General features: G+C 37.3%; 3 protein-coding genes across 3 annotated transcripts; all 3 read right to left on the bottom strand.

The window, feature by feature from the left end:
• Positions 1 to 4,613: 4,613 nt before the first annotated feature.
• On the bottom strand, positions 4,614 to 7,212 carry LOC140762526 (protein ACCELERATED CELL DEATH 6-like). The gene is made up of 4 exons (XM_073100396.1): positions 6,823 to 7,212; positions 6,339 to 6,700; positions 5,708 to 6,231; positions 4,614 to 5,488 (listed from the first exon to the last, which is right to left on the bottom strand). The coding sequence occupies exons 1-4, from the start codon at positions 7,089 to 7,091 to the stop codon at positions 4,799 to 4,801; spliced, it is 1,845 nt and encodes a 614-aa protein (XP_072956497.1). The 5' UTR covers positions 7,092 to 7,212; the 3' UTR covers positions 4,614 to 4,798.
• Positions 7,213 to 11,335: 4,123 nt separating this feature from the next.
• Positions 11,336 to 12,652, bottom strand: LOC140762066 (aspartic proteinase nepenthesin-2-like). Its single transcript, XM_073099672.1, has one exon. It carries the CDS (start codon positions 12,650 to 12,652, stop codon positions 11,336 to 11,338), a length of 1,317 nt encoding a protein of 438 aa, XP_072955773.1.
• Positions 12,653 to 16,270: 3,618 nt separating this feature from the next.
• Positions 16,271 to 17,572, bottom strand: LOC140762065 (aspartic proteinase nepenthesin-1-like). The gene has a single exon (XM_073099671.1). It carries the CDS (start codon positions 17,570 to 17,572, stop codon positions 16,271 to 16,273), a length of 1,302 nt encoding a protein of 433 aa, XP_072955772.1.
• Positions 17,573 to 19,539: the final 1,967 nt, after the last annotated feature.

Below are 19,539 nucleotides of genomic sequence, written 5' to 3'. Positions count from 1 at the left end.
CGCTAGATTTAGTTTTTCTTATTAGAATATTAGTCTATTATTATTTTGCATGATTTCCATGCATACAAAGAATATAAATAATGAGTTAAAGTCAAGTCTTCTAATGATACAAATTGAGTCGTTTGTATTTAACTTTCTTGTGTGGCTTAAGCCTAAGCAGTAGAAGATTCTCTAGAGATAACACCACGCATATGGCACATGGCCATTAATGAAAGAAATTTTAAATTGTGTCATCACCTATTTTAAATTTTAAATTGTGTCATCACCTATTTAAATTTTAAATTGTGCCATTAATAACGTTTCGTGCCAACCATATATATATATATATATATATATATATATAGTTATCTAAAATAGATAATAAGAAAAAATTATGTATTTTTTCTAGCTAAGAAGGCAAGAAAAAAATTATGAAATATCAAACAAGATAAATATATAAAAATTTGTATTTAATTTATATAATTTATGTGTAATAATGATATAAATTGTATATAGGGAGGTGAAGAAGTTGTGTTAATCTTTTGTTTACTCCATACTTTTGTATATTCTTTTAGAAAATCAACATATATATATTATTTGTGAACTTATTGTTTATAAGGTTGTCTAGAAAATAATATTATATTCTATTGCACTATAATGTAGGTTATTTAAATTTAGCTTAATTATAGTGCCAATGAAATTAAAAAATAATAAAATTAAGTAATCAAATTTAGCAGCATTTTCACAAATGCCACTAAAATTTGTAAAAGCCAAACAAGAGCTCCACTAATTTATCGGTATTTAGAAAAATATCACTAATTATTATTGTATGCCAGCGATCGGTCAAATACCACTATATATTTAACGGTAATCGTTGAAATAACATTTACGAATATTTTTACTGATTGTCGGCAAAACCTTGACCGACAGTTGAAAGTGCCACTAAAAGCCTCATAAATATTACTGTTTATAATTTTTATTGGCACATATTATTTACCGCTGGATATGATTGATCAACAACGATGTGACTTTAAGTAATATTTTTATGGAATATCAGTGTTAATCTATAATAAAATTTTGACTACTTTTAATGATATTTTTTTGGCTGCTAGTATAACCAGAACTTTTTATAGTAGAGGATGATTGAAAATGACATACTTTGTGGGCATGGTTCTAATATTATTGTTCCAAAAGCAAGTATAACAATTATACTTGCTGATATGCAGTGAAGTGCAAGTATCCAGAGAATGGTTTTGAATATATATAGAGTGAGGTAATTGGGTAATTCTGTAAGAGTAGTGGATTATATTTGGTGTCTACGATATTAAGAATATCAAGGTCATTATGGAGCTAGTTGTAACCAATATGACAGTGATGACATACAGCCACTGACGAAAGAAATTTTAAATGTGTCGTCTCCTATGTTAGCTAATGGACTGAAACAACCATTAAAATGATCCAGAAATATTTCTAGTAAATATTTGTTCGCCATTAAATGCAATCTCAATCAGCCTTAGAGGCCACTGAATTAATATATGTTTATTTAACATTTGTTGGTGTCTCGTAAGAAGTAATATTTATTGCTATGCAGCTCCATTTTACTTGTGAAAAATTTAACGCTAGGTTATTTATTGTCATAAATAGATATAATTATATGTAGCTGGTCTTTATTTGTTATTGCATAAATAGGCATCAAACTGCACTCATTGCGAAAGTTATTGTGTGTGATAACTCCCAAAAAATTGATTTTCTTAGCTCTAAAACTCGACTTACTTTCCCTTCACTTCACGGTCTTCATACCATCACTATACTGAAAGCTCTCAATTTGGCACTTTAGCTAAATGACATGAAAGATTGACTTTAACTTGGAATTCAGACCTATATAGAATCCAAAATATGCACTGACCCCACTTGTGCTCTCATTGTGTATATTATTAATTTATTTAACATCTATTGGTGTCCCATAAGAAGCAATATTTGTTGCTATGCGACTCCATTTTACTTGTGAAAAATCTACCTTCGTGTATCTAGAAAAACTGCCTCTGCACATATCAAGTATAGAACCTGTGGATATCCTTTATAGAGCCGGATGAACTCGCACGCAGTCTCTACGTCCACTTTAATAAGTGGAAGTCAAAACACATTATCTCGGTCTTTAATTTAAAAGAGAAAATGAAAGATATATGACATTTTATTTACGTTATTTTCTCATTTTAACACTACATATACCAAACAGTCTCAATAAACTTTTGTTTGCTGTTTTTATCATAAATTTTCTCGTATAAATTTGGCGGTGTTATTTTTTACTTAGTAAAACCTCAGAAGTTATTCTTATTATTTGATTCTTTAATGATAAGTTCACTCTTACGACGTACAAACGAAAGAAACTTTAATTGCGTCGCCACCTAGCTATGTCGGCTAGTGGATTGGATCAACAAGGAGATCTAGAAATATTTTCAGTAAGTAATTTGTCCGCCATCAAATGCAATCTCAATCGGGTCAGGAGGCCATAAATAGGTAAATTTACGTGTGGCTAGGCTTCACTGGTACTGCATGAATTGAATAGACTTCATGTGTGCTAACTCCCAAAGATATATGTTTACTAGGCTCTAAAATTCAATTTACTTTTCCTTCACTGTACTTGGCTTTAAACCGTCACTATACTGAAAGCTCTCAATTTGGCACTTTAGCTAAATGACATGAAAGACTGACTTTAACTTGGAATTCAGACCTATATAGAATCCAAAATATGCACTGACCCCACTTGTGTTCTCATTGTGTATATTATTAATTTATTTAACATCTATTGGTGTCCCATAAGAAGCAATATTTGTTGCTATGCGACTCCATTTTACTTGTGAAAAATCTACCTTCGTGTATCCAGAAAAACTGCCTCTGCACATATCAAGTATAGAACCTGTGGATATCCTTTATAGAGCCGGATGAGCTCGCATGCAGTATCTACGTCCACTTTAATTAAGTGGAAGTCAAAACACATTATCTCGGTCTTTAATTTAAAAAAGAAAATGAAAGATATATGACATTTTATTTACGTTATTTTCTCATTTTAACACTATATATACTGCATATGATACCAAACAGTCTCAATAAACTTTTGTTTGCTGTTTTTATCATAAATTTTCTCGTATAAATTTGGCGGTGTTATTTTTTACTTAGTAAAACCTCAGAAGTTATTCTTATTATTTGATTCTTTAATGATAAGTTCACTCTTACGACGTACAAACGAAAGAAACTTTAATTGTGTCGCCACCTAGCTATGTCGACTAGTGGATTGGATCAACAAGGAGATCTAGAAATATTTTCAGTAAGTAATTTGTCCGCCATCAAATGCAATCTCAATCGGTCAGGAGGCCATAAATAGGTAAATTTACGTGTGGCTAAGCTTCACTGGTACTGCATGAATTGAATAGACTTCATGTGTGCTAACTCCCAAAGATATATGTTCACTAGGCTCTAAAATTCAATTTACTTTCCCTTCACTGCACTTGGCTTCAAACCGTCACTATACTGAAAGCTATCAATTTGGCACTTAAGCTAAATGACACGAAAGACTGACTTTAATTTGGAATTCAGACCTATATGAATCCAAAATATGCGTCGGTCAATCCTTAGCCCAGAAGTACATTTATTTTAAGAATATTATTTATTTATTTTTGAAATATAATTTTTTATTTTAGAATAACAATTAAACATCATGAATAATCCTTTTCTAGAATACAAAAATTAATACAGTTACCAATTTACCCTTTATATTTATTCTATTAACATACTTTATATCAAATCAAAAGATATTTATAATAATTTTATAAAAAACAAAAAAAAAATTCATCTTTTCTATCACTTTATATTACATCAATAATAATTATTACGTAATTTTATACTAAAATATAAGTAAACATAGAAATAATTATTTCTAAAATAATTTTTAATTTTGATAATAACAAATAGAATTGCTACTTATACTTCACATTGGTTCCACGTGTGGACACCTAAAGTCATTAGAAATAAACTCTACCTATATTTTAATTGTATCGTCAGCTATGTTGGAAGTGGGCTTGATCAACAAGGAGATCCAGAAATATTTCTTTACAAAGTAATATGTTGGCTATCAAATGCAATCTCAATCAGTCTTTTTCCAAAGAAAAAGAAAACGTAGTGGAAGAACTTGATTAACTTTATATAAGCTTGAATCATATCGTTTTATTGTTATTGTTATTACCGTGTGTATCTATCTCTTTTTGTTATTAAAAGGAGAGGTGGTAGTCCAATTAAAAGTGTAATCAAGCCTAAGTTTTATTCTCAGGTTTAAGTTCAGGGTTCGGTTCAAGCAAGTCTAAGGCTTATGGGTTTTTTTGAGCAGCTGAAGCCTAGTTGAAAGCCTAAATTCTTTCTTCGAAAAGAAGAATAAGAAGAGAGAGAGAGAAAGAGAGAGATTTGGTTAGATCCTGGTTGGATCTTCTCACTTGTGGGCCTTCCAGCTACGGGTGCACTTAATGCAATCTCGTTGGGCCTGAGTAAAGCCTGCGGGCTCGTCTGTTATATTAGATAATCATTTAAGTGAGGATAGGCATTTGTTATATATAATAGACCTCTTTTTGGCTCGTGCATTAGTTTGTAATATATTAGTATGCATATATTGAGATCAGAAAGTACAATAACCAAGCCAACATGCAAAATTAATGCTGGCCAAACTTGGTACGCTATACTCTATGGAGAACTGAAACACTATCTCCTTCTAATTATTTCAACACAAGACTCCACATCACAGTACCACACAACACCGCTCCACTCCTCCGAACTAGTTATTCATTATGTATCCTAAAGCAATAAACATTGCAACATAAACAACTAAATTTACCAGAATGAGCCGAAAAATTCCCTTAACTAATGGACAAACAGTCTCATACTGCCTTTCGATACGCCTCCTCGTGTGCTTCTGATTATTTTGATACTTACGAAGTTGAAACTGTACTAGTGCACCAATTGGTGCTACTCGACCCATATTGTATAGAATTCTGATAAGATAAATGATGGCATATATTGAAAGCCCAGCGACGAAGTTATAGGTGTTACACTTCCCCATCGCAATGATTGCAGCTGCAATAAAAGCTATGTTCATGCTTACTAGTGCAATCCACACACAAAATGCCGCGTTGATAAATGTAGGTACTTGAGGATCTGCATGAAGTGCCCTTTCAGCTACGAGCGATATAGTGGCAATAACCGAATAGACCATAGCTATGGTATCAAACAACATGAACACTTTGTACTGGATTGTGTCACCTACATTCGCTTTACCGTGATCGTCGTACCCACCGGGAACGTTGAATGTGACAGAGAAGGCGATGGTAGCGATTAGTACTGCAACGATGGTAAGGTTCTTTTCGGTTCCCTTATGTACGCCTTTAGCATTCCAAGGTTTCAGATGGTCTTGACGTTGCGAACTGAACCGGGATCCAGAAACACTCAAGGCCACCAAGATTCGTATCTGCATATTTCAAAGAAATCAAGATCTAAGTATGTAATCCACTTTCTTAATCTTTATCTACCTTACTAATTGGTGCAATGGTAAGACAATTGTCAAAAGTACTACGAGAAGTACTTTGATATGCTAAAAGTCAAACAATAAAAGGTGAACTTTACGTAAAATTATCTTAGTCCAAATGTTCATAATTTCAAATGTATCAAGTGTACGTAGAGTCTATACCATGTGCAAGGAGCTCCTTAATCTATCAGTAAGATCAAGCGGCGTATGTCCCTCATTATTCGTAATGCTTGTTTGTACACCTTTGGCCTTCAAAATTTCAAAAACAGTATCTGAATTCTGTCTGAGTACTGCCAAATGCAGTGGTGTGTTTCCTCGGTTATCTTGCTCATTTATAAGCTTCACTAGTCCTGAACGCCGACGAACATAGCCAGCAACCGAGGGCCTTCCGCTTTCAACTCCAGCATGAAGAAAGTTCCTACCTTGCTTGTCAAGAATCTCGACAGAATCAGGGCATTTTTTTATGAGCAAATCGATTACCTTAACATGACCCATGCGTGCTGCAACATGTATTGGTGACCAGCCATGTTCGTCTTGCAAATAAACCGCAGATGAAGCAGAAGCTAACAGCATTTTCACTATCTCTATATCACTGTCAGATGCAGCATAATGCAATGGAGTGCTGTTGGAGTCATCACATATATTGGCCAGCGTAGGCTGCCAATCGAGCAGCATTGATGTGATATCTAATGTTAAAGATAGTGGATAGTGTCAAGACTTGGTAATTTTGCATCTAAAACTCTTCAATTCTAGCTAGTTTCAAGCTATTTGGTAAAGGAAATTATATGCTTGCCTCTGCTTTGAAGAACGGCTGCATGTAACGCGGTTTTCCGGTTTGGCCCAGCAAATGATGCATCCTTATACTGTATCAAAGTCTGCACAATACCTTCAGACTTTCTCATGGCGGCCACGTACAAAGGAGACATATCAGATTGGTTCACCACCGATGCCAATGCCGGAGCCGCCGTCATCAGGACCTTCGCCACTTTGCCATGATCGTGTCGTGCCGCCTCATGCAAAGCAGTGTTTCCCCTGTTATCCTTCTTCCCCAGGACCTCGTCCCTTCCGATGCCGTATTCCTGAGCCAAACGGATGATGAGGGAGACCATATCATGGTGCCCTTCCCTCGCCGCGCAGAACAGCGGGGTCTCAGACCTTGCTAAAATGTAAAAGATTAAAGCCACCGTTATCTATTAGCTTAAGCTTTTCTTAAGAATATCATCTAGTATTGCAGCTATTTGAATAAACTTTGTAGAGAATATGGTGAATTCACAGACCTCAAGTTCTCAGATAACAATAGGGACGCGTCTTTGCTGCACACCACCTCTGCAAGGCCGATGTGACCAAGCCCCGCGGCTATGTGAAGCACCGTGTTCCTCTTGCGGGTGACCTCGCTAAGGCGGCAGGGGCAATGGACGCCGAGGCCATGAGAAACACTTTCTTTGGTATATCCTAATAGATTGCCTAGTTTATATTTGTTTCCTGATGTCGCAGCATTATAGAGATCAGAGCACATGAATTCTCGTCGAACGCCATCTTCTAACATTGGAATAGGAACGATGTTCGCATCAATATTGGGTGGTTGGTGCAGTAGTTCGCATATGAACAAATATACATGTGCTCTGAACAAATATACATCAGTTGTTACTTTAACATTTGTTGGTATCCAAGAAGAACCATTTGTTGATAAGTTGCTCGAGTTAATGTAAGAAAAGTCTCATCGTGCAAACTAAACTTGAGTCCGTTGTATCCAAATTACCTGTGTGACTAGTCTTCGCTAGAATAGCATCAACTTCAAATTACACTATTTGTGAAAGCTGTAGCTTGTGCTATCTTCCGAATAATTCTTTTGCTGAATTTTATTCAATATAGAGTATTCGTCGGTTTAGTCTTTTCTTATTAGAATATTTATAGCCACAAAAGGGTAACTTATAGCCTCAGACTATGGGCACCGCACTAAATCCCAATAATATAGCTTTCTTGGCTCAAGTGTCTAATTGACTTCTCCTTTCACGCCATCACTATACTGAAAAGCAACCGGTTTGGCCCTTGAACTAAATGCCATGGATGACCGACTTTAACTTGGAATTCATGTTATTCAGATCAATGTCAGTCCAAAATATGCATCCGTCAATCAGTGAACACTGCACACATTGCTCTCATTGTGGAAACAGGTCGGAGTTAGGACCAGAAATCAGACCCCATTCGAATAGTATTCGAGTAAAAAATATTTATTCGACCTATATATGAATTCAGATACAGATAAAAAATTTTAAGAGAAAAACCCTAGATATGAGTAAAAAAACTCGGATATGAATTACAAATATCGGATAATATTTATCCGAATATTATTTTAAATAATTTACACTTTTTAGTTTGATTATTTAAATAATGAATATTAATATTATAACTAATAATTTCTTCTATATTATTTGTAGAGATTGATTTTACTAAATTTATATGTATTTGACATACAAAAAAATTATGTGTTTAAACTCTTAATATTTTATATTAATTATATCTAAAAGAAATATTATAATTTATTTAAAATTTGATATGTATTTGTTTAAGATACAATCCTCTGTCGAAAAATTATTCGATCTGTATTAAAAAATTATCCGTATCCATTTAATTAAAATATAATTTAAAATTTTTAATATTCGTTTAATATCCATATATAAATCTGTATCGAAACGCATAATATGAATGGATGTGGATTAAGCAAATCCTATTTTCACTTAACACATTGGCCGCTCTTAGTCTCGTGTCATGCACACACGCACATACATACATCATGCACATGCACATATTACGTGATAAAAGCCTTTTTTGGGGCAGTCTAAATTGGAGTGTGGGCCTTATTAATTATTGATGACTTGGCAACCGACAATTGGATGAATAAGCCAGCTCCAAGGGTTCTGAATGCGTCCAAGTTCCTGCAATCCATTCCGCAGATAATCTGCCAAGCGTCCTGGTTGTGGTTATACATAAATATACATGGTATGTATAGACTATAACCAATTGGTAGGTATCTTGCACATGACCACGGTGGTCATGAGTTTTACTCTAATTCTAAATAATTTTGTGAAGAAATTATTTAGTGGTTGGTGGTTTGGTGGCTTAGCTCGATTCAGTTAATGGCTCGGCAGTGCGGTTAGCTTAGAAGAACAGCTCGACAACGTAACAGCTAAAACAAGTTCGGTTGGGCCTAAAGTGCCTCTGTATCTAGGGAGGGTTGGCCATTTGTCCAGCCCATATCTAACCTTCAGGCTCATGAATGATCAAAAAGAAAAAAGAAATTATGTATAGACTATAGAACCAACCAACGCTGGTGCTCTTTTTCATGATTAAGGAGGTTATAAAAAAATTATTTGATGGCTTGCTCAACGACTCGACTCAATTAATGGCTCGGCGGTACAATTAACTTAGAAGAATAATTTAGGTGCTATCTTACTTAGAACTTCTTTGCCTTTTCTGCTTGATACTTGTGTTTTCATGCTATATCAAGTGGGGCTTATGAAAATATCTCTATTTTTTTATTTTTTTTTGTATCAAGCTTGTAAAATTTGTTTGGAAGTAAAAACGAATTATCAACCAACCAGCTTTAATTATTAAAAAAAACGGAAAGAATTTTTTTTGTTGCCCGTCAAATTGTACCATATTATATAATATCGTATAGGAAATCAATTTATTTACTGGTTACGTATGAGCTCTTATATCACCAAATGTCACCCACTATCAAATTATACTTAGTTATTGAAATGGAACATTATCGTGGCGGTGAATATAGAGGGGAAAGAAAGAGAATGGGGCGAGCTTCGTTTAGCCGGCCTGCAAATAATACGTGGGCTCGTTGGGCCTGAGAAAAGCCTGCAGGCTTATTTGTCCTATTTAAGAGGCATTTCGTGAGGACCGGAGATTTGTAATAAATATATAATAAACCTCGCTCAACTTATATTTTGAAGTTTTAAAAACTGATCTAGAAGATAGTTTTCAAATCAAAACTGTTAAATAAAAATTAAATATGATACGCAAAAGCAACACTTAGCTACATAAACTTTTTATGTGAAAAACTCTTTTATCAACCAAGGATTAAAAAATCACAAATTCGTTTTTAAAATCAAATCAAACACTATAATAATCAATAGTTATACAACACGTAAATCATCTGTTTAACGCCTCAACTTGGTCTGGTTTTGTATCTTAGGCTGCTTTGGAACTTCTGGGTAGGATGCACTCAGTTCAAACTCTTTAAGGCTAAGTACAGCCTGCGGTCTTCTACAGAGAGAGGTAAAGAGATGTATCTATATCTTACAACATCTTATACTCTATAATAACTTTACGAGAAAAGCTAGAATTAAACAAAACTAATCAGGGTGATAGACGAACAAGATAACGTATATGCAGTAAGTAGGCTATAAGAATGCAGCATGTCACGAGTGAGTAGAGCATTAAAAGCAACTGAAAGGCTTGAGTAAATTCGAACTATTGTTTTGATTCATGATCAGATATTTGTTGTTGTATATCTCGAGAATAATGGCGCTGGTTTTAACGTCAAACTTAACTATTAGATGGTAACAGGCTTAATTATCCATTCCGCTTGAAAATGATGACGTACATGTAGGAGCAGTTATATCAGGAAGCGTTAGTTAAAGCATCATTTACAGGTCCTTACAAGCTACAAGTTTTCCGGATGGTAGTGTATCTCATAAAATAAGTACTAATTAATTCGTTAAAAGTCATTTGCGATTAATTAACGCTATTTTTATTTCACGTACGTATGCTTACACTCTAGTGCGTGTATATGTGTACATACTGACATCAGAAAGCACAACCACTAAGCCAACATGCAACTACGGATCAGTCACATTTCCAACACTCATATAGAATGCGAAAATGTGAGTTCCTTAGTTAAGCCATACGGATACACACCACAGGCACAGCACACTCGCAGACTTAAAAGGATGCGTGGCCGAACCGGATCGGCTGAAAGCACTGCAGTTCACCATCTGGAAAGAAAACATTGAATTCTTGAGATCGAAGAAGATGTGCTTGTCCGCCTGTTGTAGATTTCCCAAGACCGAAATCCCGTCACTCGGTAGCATAGTTAAGCACAGCAGACCATTAGTCATGTCTATCCCATGTAATCGTTCGACTGTAGCAACATATCGGCCCCGCCGTCAAAATGCAATGCCATAGGAGGAAACGAAGGCACTCGGCTGGGATCCGACAACGAGAAGCAGAGATCCACTCCGGCTACTGACGTGTCCGCAACGGGCAAGGCCAGGTAAGACAGAATGATCTGCTTCACCTTTTTATAGTCTTCTTTCTGTAGGTAAGTTATGAAGCTTTTGGAGTCCAGGAGCACCCCGCCATTTCCGTTCGGTCGCAAACCAAAGGTTGTGTTTGCGATCGGCAGGAGCTCATCACCAATCGATACCCCTATCAGGTTGATATAGTATGCGCTCGTGAAGAAAGGGTTTTGAAGTAGAGGTGTCAATTGATGTGGTTTAGCTTTCACTCAATCATGTCGGCCTCGTAATTAAAGAAAAAGGATCCAAGTCATTTGCCAGTAATTAACACGATTTTTATTTCATGTATTGTACATTAGTGTACATTATTACACATGACATCAGAAAGCACTATAACTAAGACAACAAGCATGCAACCATGGATCTTTCACGTTTCCTACGCTCATATGGAGTGCGGATTGAAACGTGAGTTCCTTATTATTTACAACCATTAATCCTAAATAAATTCAGAAAAATAAACTCATAATTTAAAATAATTCTAAAAGATAAACCCGACTAAGACTTGAAACATAAACCCGGCTAGAATTTGAAAATACAATCCAACTCCAACTTGGAAAGATAAATCCGAACCCGACTCAGAAACTAGTTGCATCGTAGAGCTTCTGCAGTCCACCTCATAGAAAGATAGTATTGAATTCTTGAGATCAAAGAACATGCGCTTATCTTCCTGTAGTTGGTATCCCAAGACCGATAACCCATCGTACGGTGTTGGTAGCAAAGTCGAGCATAGCAAACCACTATTATCGTCGTACACCATGTAATAGTAAGGATCCAGCACCATATTGGCCCCGCCGAAATGCAATGTTATTGTCGGCATGGCGGGAAGTTGGTTCGGATCAGAGATTGAGAAGCAGAGGTCGAGCCCGATCGTTGAGCCACTCGCCTGGGACAAGCCCACAAAAGACACAATGGCCTCCTTCACTTGCTCATACCCGTCTTTCTGTAGGTAAGTTAAAAAAAAACCCGAGTCCAGGAGCACCCCTCCACTCCCGTCTGGCTGCAAAGAGAACGTGGAGCTTGGAATCCGTAGGCGTTTACTATCAACCGATATCCCTATTAGGTTGACGTAGTACGCGCTGGTGTAGTGAGGGTTAAGGATTAGAGGAGTGGAATTAACTTGGTTCCCATACAAGTTTGGTTGCGAAACAAGGAAGAGAGGGCTTATATCCGAGTAGTTAGAATTGAGGCAGTACGAGAAATTCCCATAACCCATTTGTGATACGAGGGAGAGATTCCCCCTACCCAACCCGATGATGCCAGAGAGGCTGCTGAAGAAGCCATTGTTCTGGGTGCCGCACCCGAAGACGATGTCAAGGGGTTTTTCTAAGGTCAAGTTCCGCAAGGTAAAGTAATCTCTCGCTAGAGCAACTTGGGTGGAATCCTGGTCATCGTAGGTGAAGTTATATGAGCACTCTTTGGGGCATTCGAGATTCCCCAATAGAGATGAGCACTCTCTGGGGCATGGGATCACGGTGGAGGTGGTGGATTTGGAGGAGTCGCAATTGGTCCAGATGAGATCACTGCTCATGTCCAACAAGGCGTGGGCGTAGGACACCTCCGGGGTGCCGATCGCGACGTCGATGTAATACTTATCTGTGATGTTGATGTAAGGATATGTGATGTTGCGATATTTGATGCTGCCGTCGGCGGGGGAAATCGACGGTATTTTGTCAATCACCTTATAGGCGCGGCGTGCGGTCTTGGACAAAATTTTGAACCATCCCGTCGGAGCGGATAAGGAAAAAGGAAGAAGAATGAGGACGAAAAGCGTTACAAGCGCATACTTTGTGGCCATTTACTTAATTGTTTCAAAAGCAAGTATAACAATTTGACTTGCAGATATGCAGTGAAGTGCAAGTACTGAGAGAATGGTTTTGAATATATATAGAGATGGAGAGGGAGAGAGGACGTTGTGAGCAACTCTCTAGTAGATTTGGTGCCCACGAAGATCAAGGCTGTACGATGCAAATCTCAACGCAATAAAGTATGTATAATTGTGCGCAATTATACATAAACTCAATAATCAAGAGGTAGAGGAGGAATGAATGGTCATCATGCACATAGTTTGCAAAGATAACCATTGGCTACATGTTTATTTATCCTGTTTACTTGTATATTAATGCCATAAAATTTTTGTTAGCTTCCACGCCTCTTATCACTGAGATCTAAAATACTTGGTTGTTATGTTCGACGGAAACTGACGTGCCAACCGCAACGGGAGAAGCGGCTAGGAAATCATTTGACTTGTATGTACAATTATGTTAGTGACGTTTAACAAATTATAATTTGAATGGATATATCGCTGATAATTCAATGTGTATATAATAGAACCGGAGGGAGAGGGAGACAAGTAGGGCTGTCAAAAATCCCGCGGGCTCATGAGGATGCATTATAATATATTTCATATAAGTAATTAGAATTTTTATATTAATTATTTACTAATTTTAGTTTACTGTATATGTTATTATGTATATTAGGCTCAGCCCAATAAGCCCATTAAGTTATCGAGCCTTGTTGAGCTGGAGATAGTTGGGAGGAGCTAAGGCCAGCTCGCTAAAACTTGTTTACACCCATGGAGACGAGGAGAGATAACACAAACGGAGAGGAGGAAAGGCTGAAGAGAGGAAGAAGACAGTGTATGGACGCGGAAGAAGAGCAGGAGGCAGGATTCAGGCCCAGGATCGAGCCTATGGGCTTTGGTGAGTAGTCCTAGCCTCGTTCAAGGCCTAAACTTGGTCTGCTCTTGAATCATCGATTGTCTGGGCCATAAAGCCAGAATTAATTTAGTGCAAGCCCGTTGGGCCCAAAGCTCTAAGGGCTTATTTGTTCTATGCAATAATCATTTAGCACCGATAGGGAATTTTGCGAGAAATATAACACAATTTTTATTTCATGTATTATACACTAGTGTGTATACAGTGTATTATACATGACATCAGAAAGCACAAGAACAACTAAGACAACATGCATGATAAAACCATGAATCTTTCACATATCCTTTGTGCGAAAAACTGAGTTCCTTATTTACACACCATTGCATGTTACACTCAGTACAGTAAAAGGTATACATGGTCGAAATAGACCGGTAGTATAGCTGAGCATAGCAAATTGACAACATGTCTCGTATAACGCCATGTACTTATAAGGATCCAACACCATGTCAGCCCCATCATCAAAGTGTAGCGTTATTGCGGGCATAGTGAGAAGTTGGCTTGGATCAGAGATTGAGAAGCCGAGCCCGATCACCGAGCCATTCGCCTGGGAAAAGCTCACGTTGGACGCAAGTGTCTGCTTCACTTGTTCATATCCTTCTTTCTGTAGGTAAGTCTCAAAAGAACCCGAGTCCATGACCACCCCTCCACTCCCATCTGGAAGCAAAGAGAACATTGTGCTCGGAATCTGTAGTTTTTTACTATCAACCGACAGTAACCTTAGTTTTCCTACAGGTTAGGCTGAGAAACAAGGAAGAGACGGCTTATATCCGAGGAATTAGAATTGAGGCAGGCAGTAAGAGAGGTTGCTGAAGATGACACTGCAATTTTGTTTTTTTAACCAATGTGTTAATATTAGTATTATTTAGACAACTACGGTCAGAGCCCTCGTAGTTGGCCTTCAATATTATTTAGACAACCATACGGATGTCTAGTGTTATTCATGATGCAACACTTGCAAGCATGTTCAGCTGTAACCCATGAGAGAACCATTCTAAACAAAGAGCTAGAAGGGCAACAAAGTTACCATCAAGCAACGATAAAGATAATGGCAAACGTGGGTGCCACGTCTAGTAGACATGGGTCCAAATGCGGTGTGCTACGGCTTACCTCGTAGTCCTCATAGTATCTGAGCATTCCCGTCGGACTCAGAATTTCTTAGGGCATAAAATCTTCGTTACGACATCAATTTGACGGATTGCTTAATCATAATAAACCGTACATCCTCTACTGAATCCATAAGCCAACCTATAGATAGCATATACATATATGTTTTATGGTGCAGTTATAGAGTATTTAATTAAAGTTAAGAGTCGTGAAATCTTTATTTATTTAAAAGACTTGGTGGAAAGGAAACATTTCTAATATTTTTCGCTCTCCTTGCAATGGAACTATAGGCAGTAGCCAAGACCCCAGCAGTGAAAGCTCGAGGTTCGGATCAGCTGTCTACTCTATGAAGTGCAGTGCTCGGGTTGTAGAATTGCTGAACTGGCATTCTCGTGGGGCACCATCATCTAATGTTGGACTAATAACGACGTTGGCATCAATGGGCGGTTGTAGTATTGGCAATGCACTTGTGTCTCCAGATCATCGCAGAGATCTGGCCCAGGGCTTTAAATTTTGTACCCAGGTTCAGATTCGAGCTGGTCTCAGGCCTACGGGCTTTGTTCTATGAAATATTCATTTAAGGGGATGGGGAATTTTGATGATCCCTATCTAACACTGATAGAGGTAAATAATAAACATCTTAATTTATAATAATTCTAGCTAAGAGCCATACAAGAAATCGACAGAGAACTAATCGACGTGATGGACAACCAAATAAGATAACATACATGCAGTAAGTAGGCTATATGAATGCAGCATGTCACAAGTAAGTTATATAAAATGGTAGCAGCAGTTATAACTTGCAGTTAATTGGGAGTTGAGTATTCAAAGCCACTAAAAGGATTCACTAAATTCGAACTATTGGTTTTTATTCATGATTAGATATTTCTTGTATTATGTTGAGAATATCTCATAAATAAGCAGTAATGAATTCCGTAACGTCATTCGCTAGAAATAAACATGACCTAATTTTAATTGTGTCATCGCCTATGTCGACTAATGGATTGGATCAACAAGGGGATCCAGATATATTTCCAGTAAGCAATTTGTTCACTGTCGAATGCAATCTCAATTAGTCTTTTTTTAAAAGAAATCATTCGTAGGCGAAGAACTTCACTAAACATTATAAGCTTGATGTAACTATGTATGGGTGATTGGATGTGAATGTATAGGACGTGTAAGGGAGAAGCAATTATATTGCCCAATTAACCAGTTTGGCTGCATGGCTAGCAATCGGCAGCCAAGGAATTGCTGCCACGTACCGGAAAAAAGATTAAAGTATTAAATGCAGCTTAACAGTTGACTTCTAAAATAATACTTTGGCAATTATTAATGTTTGATTGGTATTGACGTTCCAACAGCTGCAATTGGAGAAACGGAAATTCATTTTATTTGTATTCGCAATCGAACTCGTACGTGCATAGTTTCAATGCAGAAGGTAAGAGACGTAATAATAATAATAATAATACGAGTAGAAAAAAAATGATATAATACAAATAATAAAAAAAGATACTAACTAGTAGAATATATATCTCGATAGTGCATTGACATATTAGAACGACAGGGATACAGAATTACACGACCTCAACGTTATTCTACATCAGATGACATTGCGCAGGTACAAACGATAACATCTCAGTAGTAACATCGTAGAGTATCTGGAAATTCTGCTGCTGATAGTTACCTAATATCGACAAACCGTGGTTTCCCGCCATCACCAAGCAAAACAAACCGGCGCTGCTGGAATCGAAGAACATGTAGTTATCTCTAGGTAAAGTCATGTTCCCGCCGTCCAAGTGTAAGATCATGTCCGGCATGTCGGGAGGCGTCGCGGACGAGGACGCAAAGCAGAGATCGAGCCCGAGGGAAGACCCGTCGGCTAACGGCAGTGAGACCAGAGATTGGATAGCTTGCTTCAGCACATCATAGCCAGCCTGCTCCAAAAATGTAACGGTAGTGCCAGAGTCGATGATCATACCACCACTTCCGGTATTCTCCTCTATTACAAACGTGTTCTTTGGGATTGGTAGGAGGGTTTCACCAATGGAGATCCCTAGTAAGGTGATATAGAAATTAGGGTAATAAGGGTTGCGAAGTAGCGGTGTTGATTGGACTAATATGTTTGAGGTTGTATTAATGACTGCAAGGGAGCCTAATAGAAGATGGCTCGTGGGATTAGAATCAATGAAGGAAGTCAGACAATAGGAGAACTTCCCTGAACCGAGCTGAGACACAAGGGAAACCGGCGACCACCCGAGCCCGACGATGCCAGACGAGTTGAAGAAGTTGGCGCCTACATTCCTATTACCGCATCCGAACAAGATGCCATCGAGTGAGACCTGATCGATAGAGCCGAAGGCGAAGGTGAAGGTCTCGGTAGCGAGGACGCCTTGGGTAGACGCGCCGTTGTAGTAATCCGCGTAGTATTGGCATTGCGAAGTAGGGCAGGAGGAGTTGGTGAGATCCTGACAAAATGAGCTACTGCAGGAGAGCTCGGAGAAGGTGGAGGACTTGGAGGGATCAAAGATAGGAGAAGGCTGAGGGAAGCATTGGAGGCAGGGCTGGCACTGGGTCCAGATGAGGTCGCTCCCCGTGTCGAGGATGGCCGAGTAGGGGAGCTGCGGTGTGCCGATCGCGAGGTCCATGAGGTACTCGCCGCCACTGAAGTGAATGAGGCTTTTGACGCGAGCTTCCGACGAAGTCATCCTCGCCTTGACGAACTCAATGCGGTTGTTACTTCGCCGCAGAGCTCGCTGGAGGAGCTCTATAGCGGTGAAATTTCTGGTGGAGTCGATGTGGCTCAGGCTTATTCTGAGGCTAGTTGGAGTAGGAGCAGTCTGAGAAACAAGCTGGAGAAATAATGCACATAGTAGAAGAAAAGGAATCGTCTTAGACATCTCGTACGCTAAGATATAGTTTGAGAGGAACGCTAAGAACTATTATATAAAGAAGCAGATGGTGCAAGATACGAAATCGTATATGCAGTTCTAATTTGCACCCTATTAGATATATAACATGTCTACGTACATATATATATATATATGTAGAGAGAGAGAGAGAGAGAGAGAGAGAGAGAGAGAGAGAGAGGAAAAATGATGACGTATGCTGCATTTAAGATGAAGTTACGTAGTGGATGTATTATTGAACCTCAAACGAGTTGACTTCCTCTATAGATGGAAGATAAAGAAGCCAGTCATACATAAGACATATATAATTCTACAATAGAGCCTTTAAGACATTTTATTGATGCGGCTCTATTATTGCATATAAAATATTCACCTTATCAGCTGCACAATTAATTACCTGATTGAGATGTCTTCTCCCTTTCAAAAGTTGCAATAATTTGTGATGGTTGATGAGGAGAGGAATCGCAACTCCAGAAGAGATAAGAAGTTTACTTTTAGTTCCCCAAAAGGGTATGTACCAGAGCAATTATTCGATACAAACCGCTATTTATTATAGAGAATTTTAATTTATTAATAAATTAAGGAGTATAACGGGATAATTCGACAGACATAGGGTGGTTTGGATTTTAAAAAATAAGAATACATGGAGATGTGGGTTGAACTCTCTGTATCTATAACACATTTAAAAAATATATATAACACTCCATATTTTGATTATATAATAAACAAATACCTCTATTTTATTGTAATCCTTCCTTTGCTGTAAAAATAAATACCAAGCCACACTATAGCAAGTCTGGATTTGATTCATGTTGATTCTAATGGTACGGTGCGACTTGATATAATTTTTTAGTAAATAGAGGACCATATTTATAAAATAATAATAACAGACTTTATTTATAATTTGATCAAAATATATGGTGTTATTTTTATTTTACCTTAAATATATGAAGAGCTTTTTTTTTTCATGTGATTTGTTTCAATATTTACAACTTGAGCCCTTTGTTTAATTAAATATTTATAAAATATAAATTCCAAATTATAAACATGACAAAGATAGGGTATAAATCAAAAATAGCAGAAAAATTGGGTTGTAAATCTTCTGCCCACTCGTCTAATTTGCTACTTCAACTAACCTACAAATAAGTAAATAAAATAATTTTTATTATTTTTCACAAAAAGTGTGCCACTTAGGAGAGAGAAATAAAGGAGGAGTAGTTTACTCTTACAAACTAAAAGTTTTTATGACCCTACATATCATATTAATTACTGATACTTTTGGTTAGTTTTTATAGAATTGTACAATTTTAACTATTGGATTATAAGAGAAATATTAGTGATTAGAGTTAGATTTTTGTCTATATATGAAAGACGTAGAAGAAAAAGGAGTTAGAACATTAAGAGCAAATACTCTGTTGACATGCTTATAATTTCAGCGAGATGCAAATCCAAGAGAATGGTTGTGAATAAATATAGAGGAGCAGTACTGGATTAATTTGCTGTTCATGAGGAACCGTTGATAAGAAGTTGCTATTATTTCTTTTCACGGCTTCCATTTTCTAAATCCATTACAACGTCAACTGAATCGGTTTTCGCGGTATTTCTAAGGAATTAAGCATAAGAATCAATCTCGAAGTTGACAATACTCCTTTTGAATTGGCACGCCGGAGCGTGATTAACTCTGGTGTTGATGTGATTAATTATTGCTAGAATCTAGAAATGAGTTGCTATGTCACTTCCAAATCCAATGATTTCATAGCGAATTATTAGTTGCCACTAAGAAAGTCTCCTCTAGCTAGCTATCATATAATTCGAACTCATATCCTCGCAGATTGCGGTGGACATTAATTATTAGCCAACCTTTTCTTTCATATAATTTTGTTTTAGATAATCACATTGTTTTCAATAGTGGGCTCTGTCGGTGTTCATTCTTTCTTCTTCTTCTTCTTTTTTTTTTT

This window comes from Typha angustifolia, chromosome 7 (assembly GCF_048772165.1).
Source record: "Typha angustifolia cultivar Huaian chromosome 7, ASM4877216v1, whole genome shotgun sequence".
NCBI lineage: Eukaryota > Viridiplantae > Streptophyta > Magnoliopsida > Poales > Typhaceae > Typha > Typha angustifolia.
This window is presented reverse-complemented; position numbering and strand designations above follow the sequence as displayed.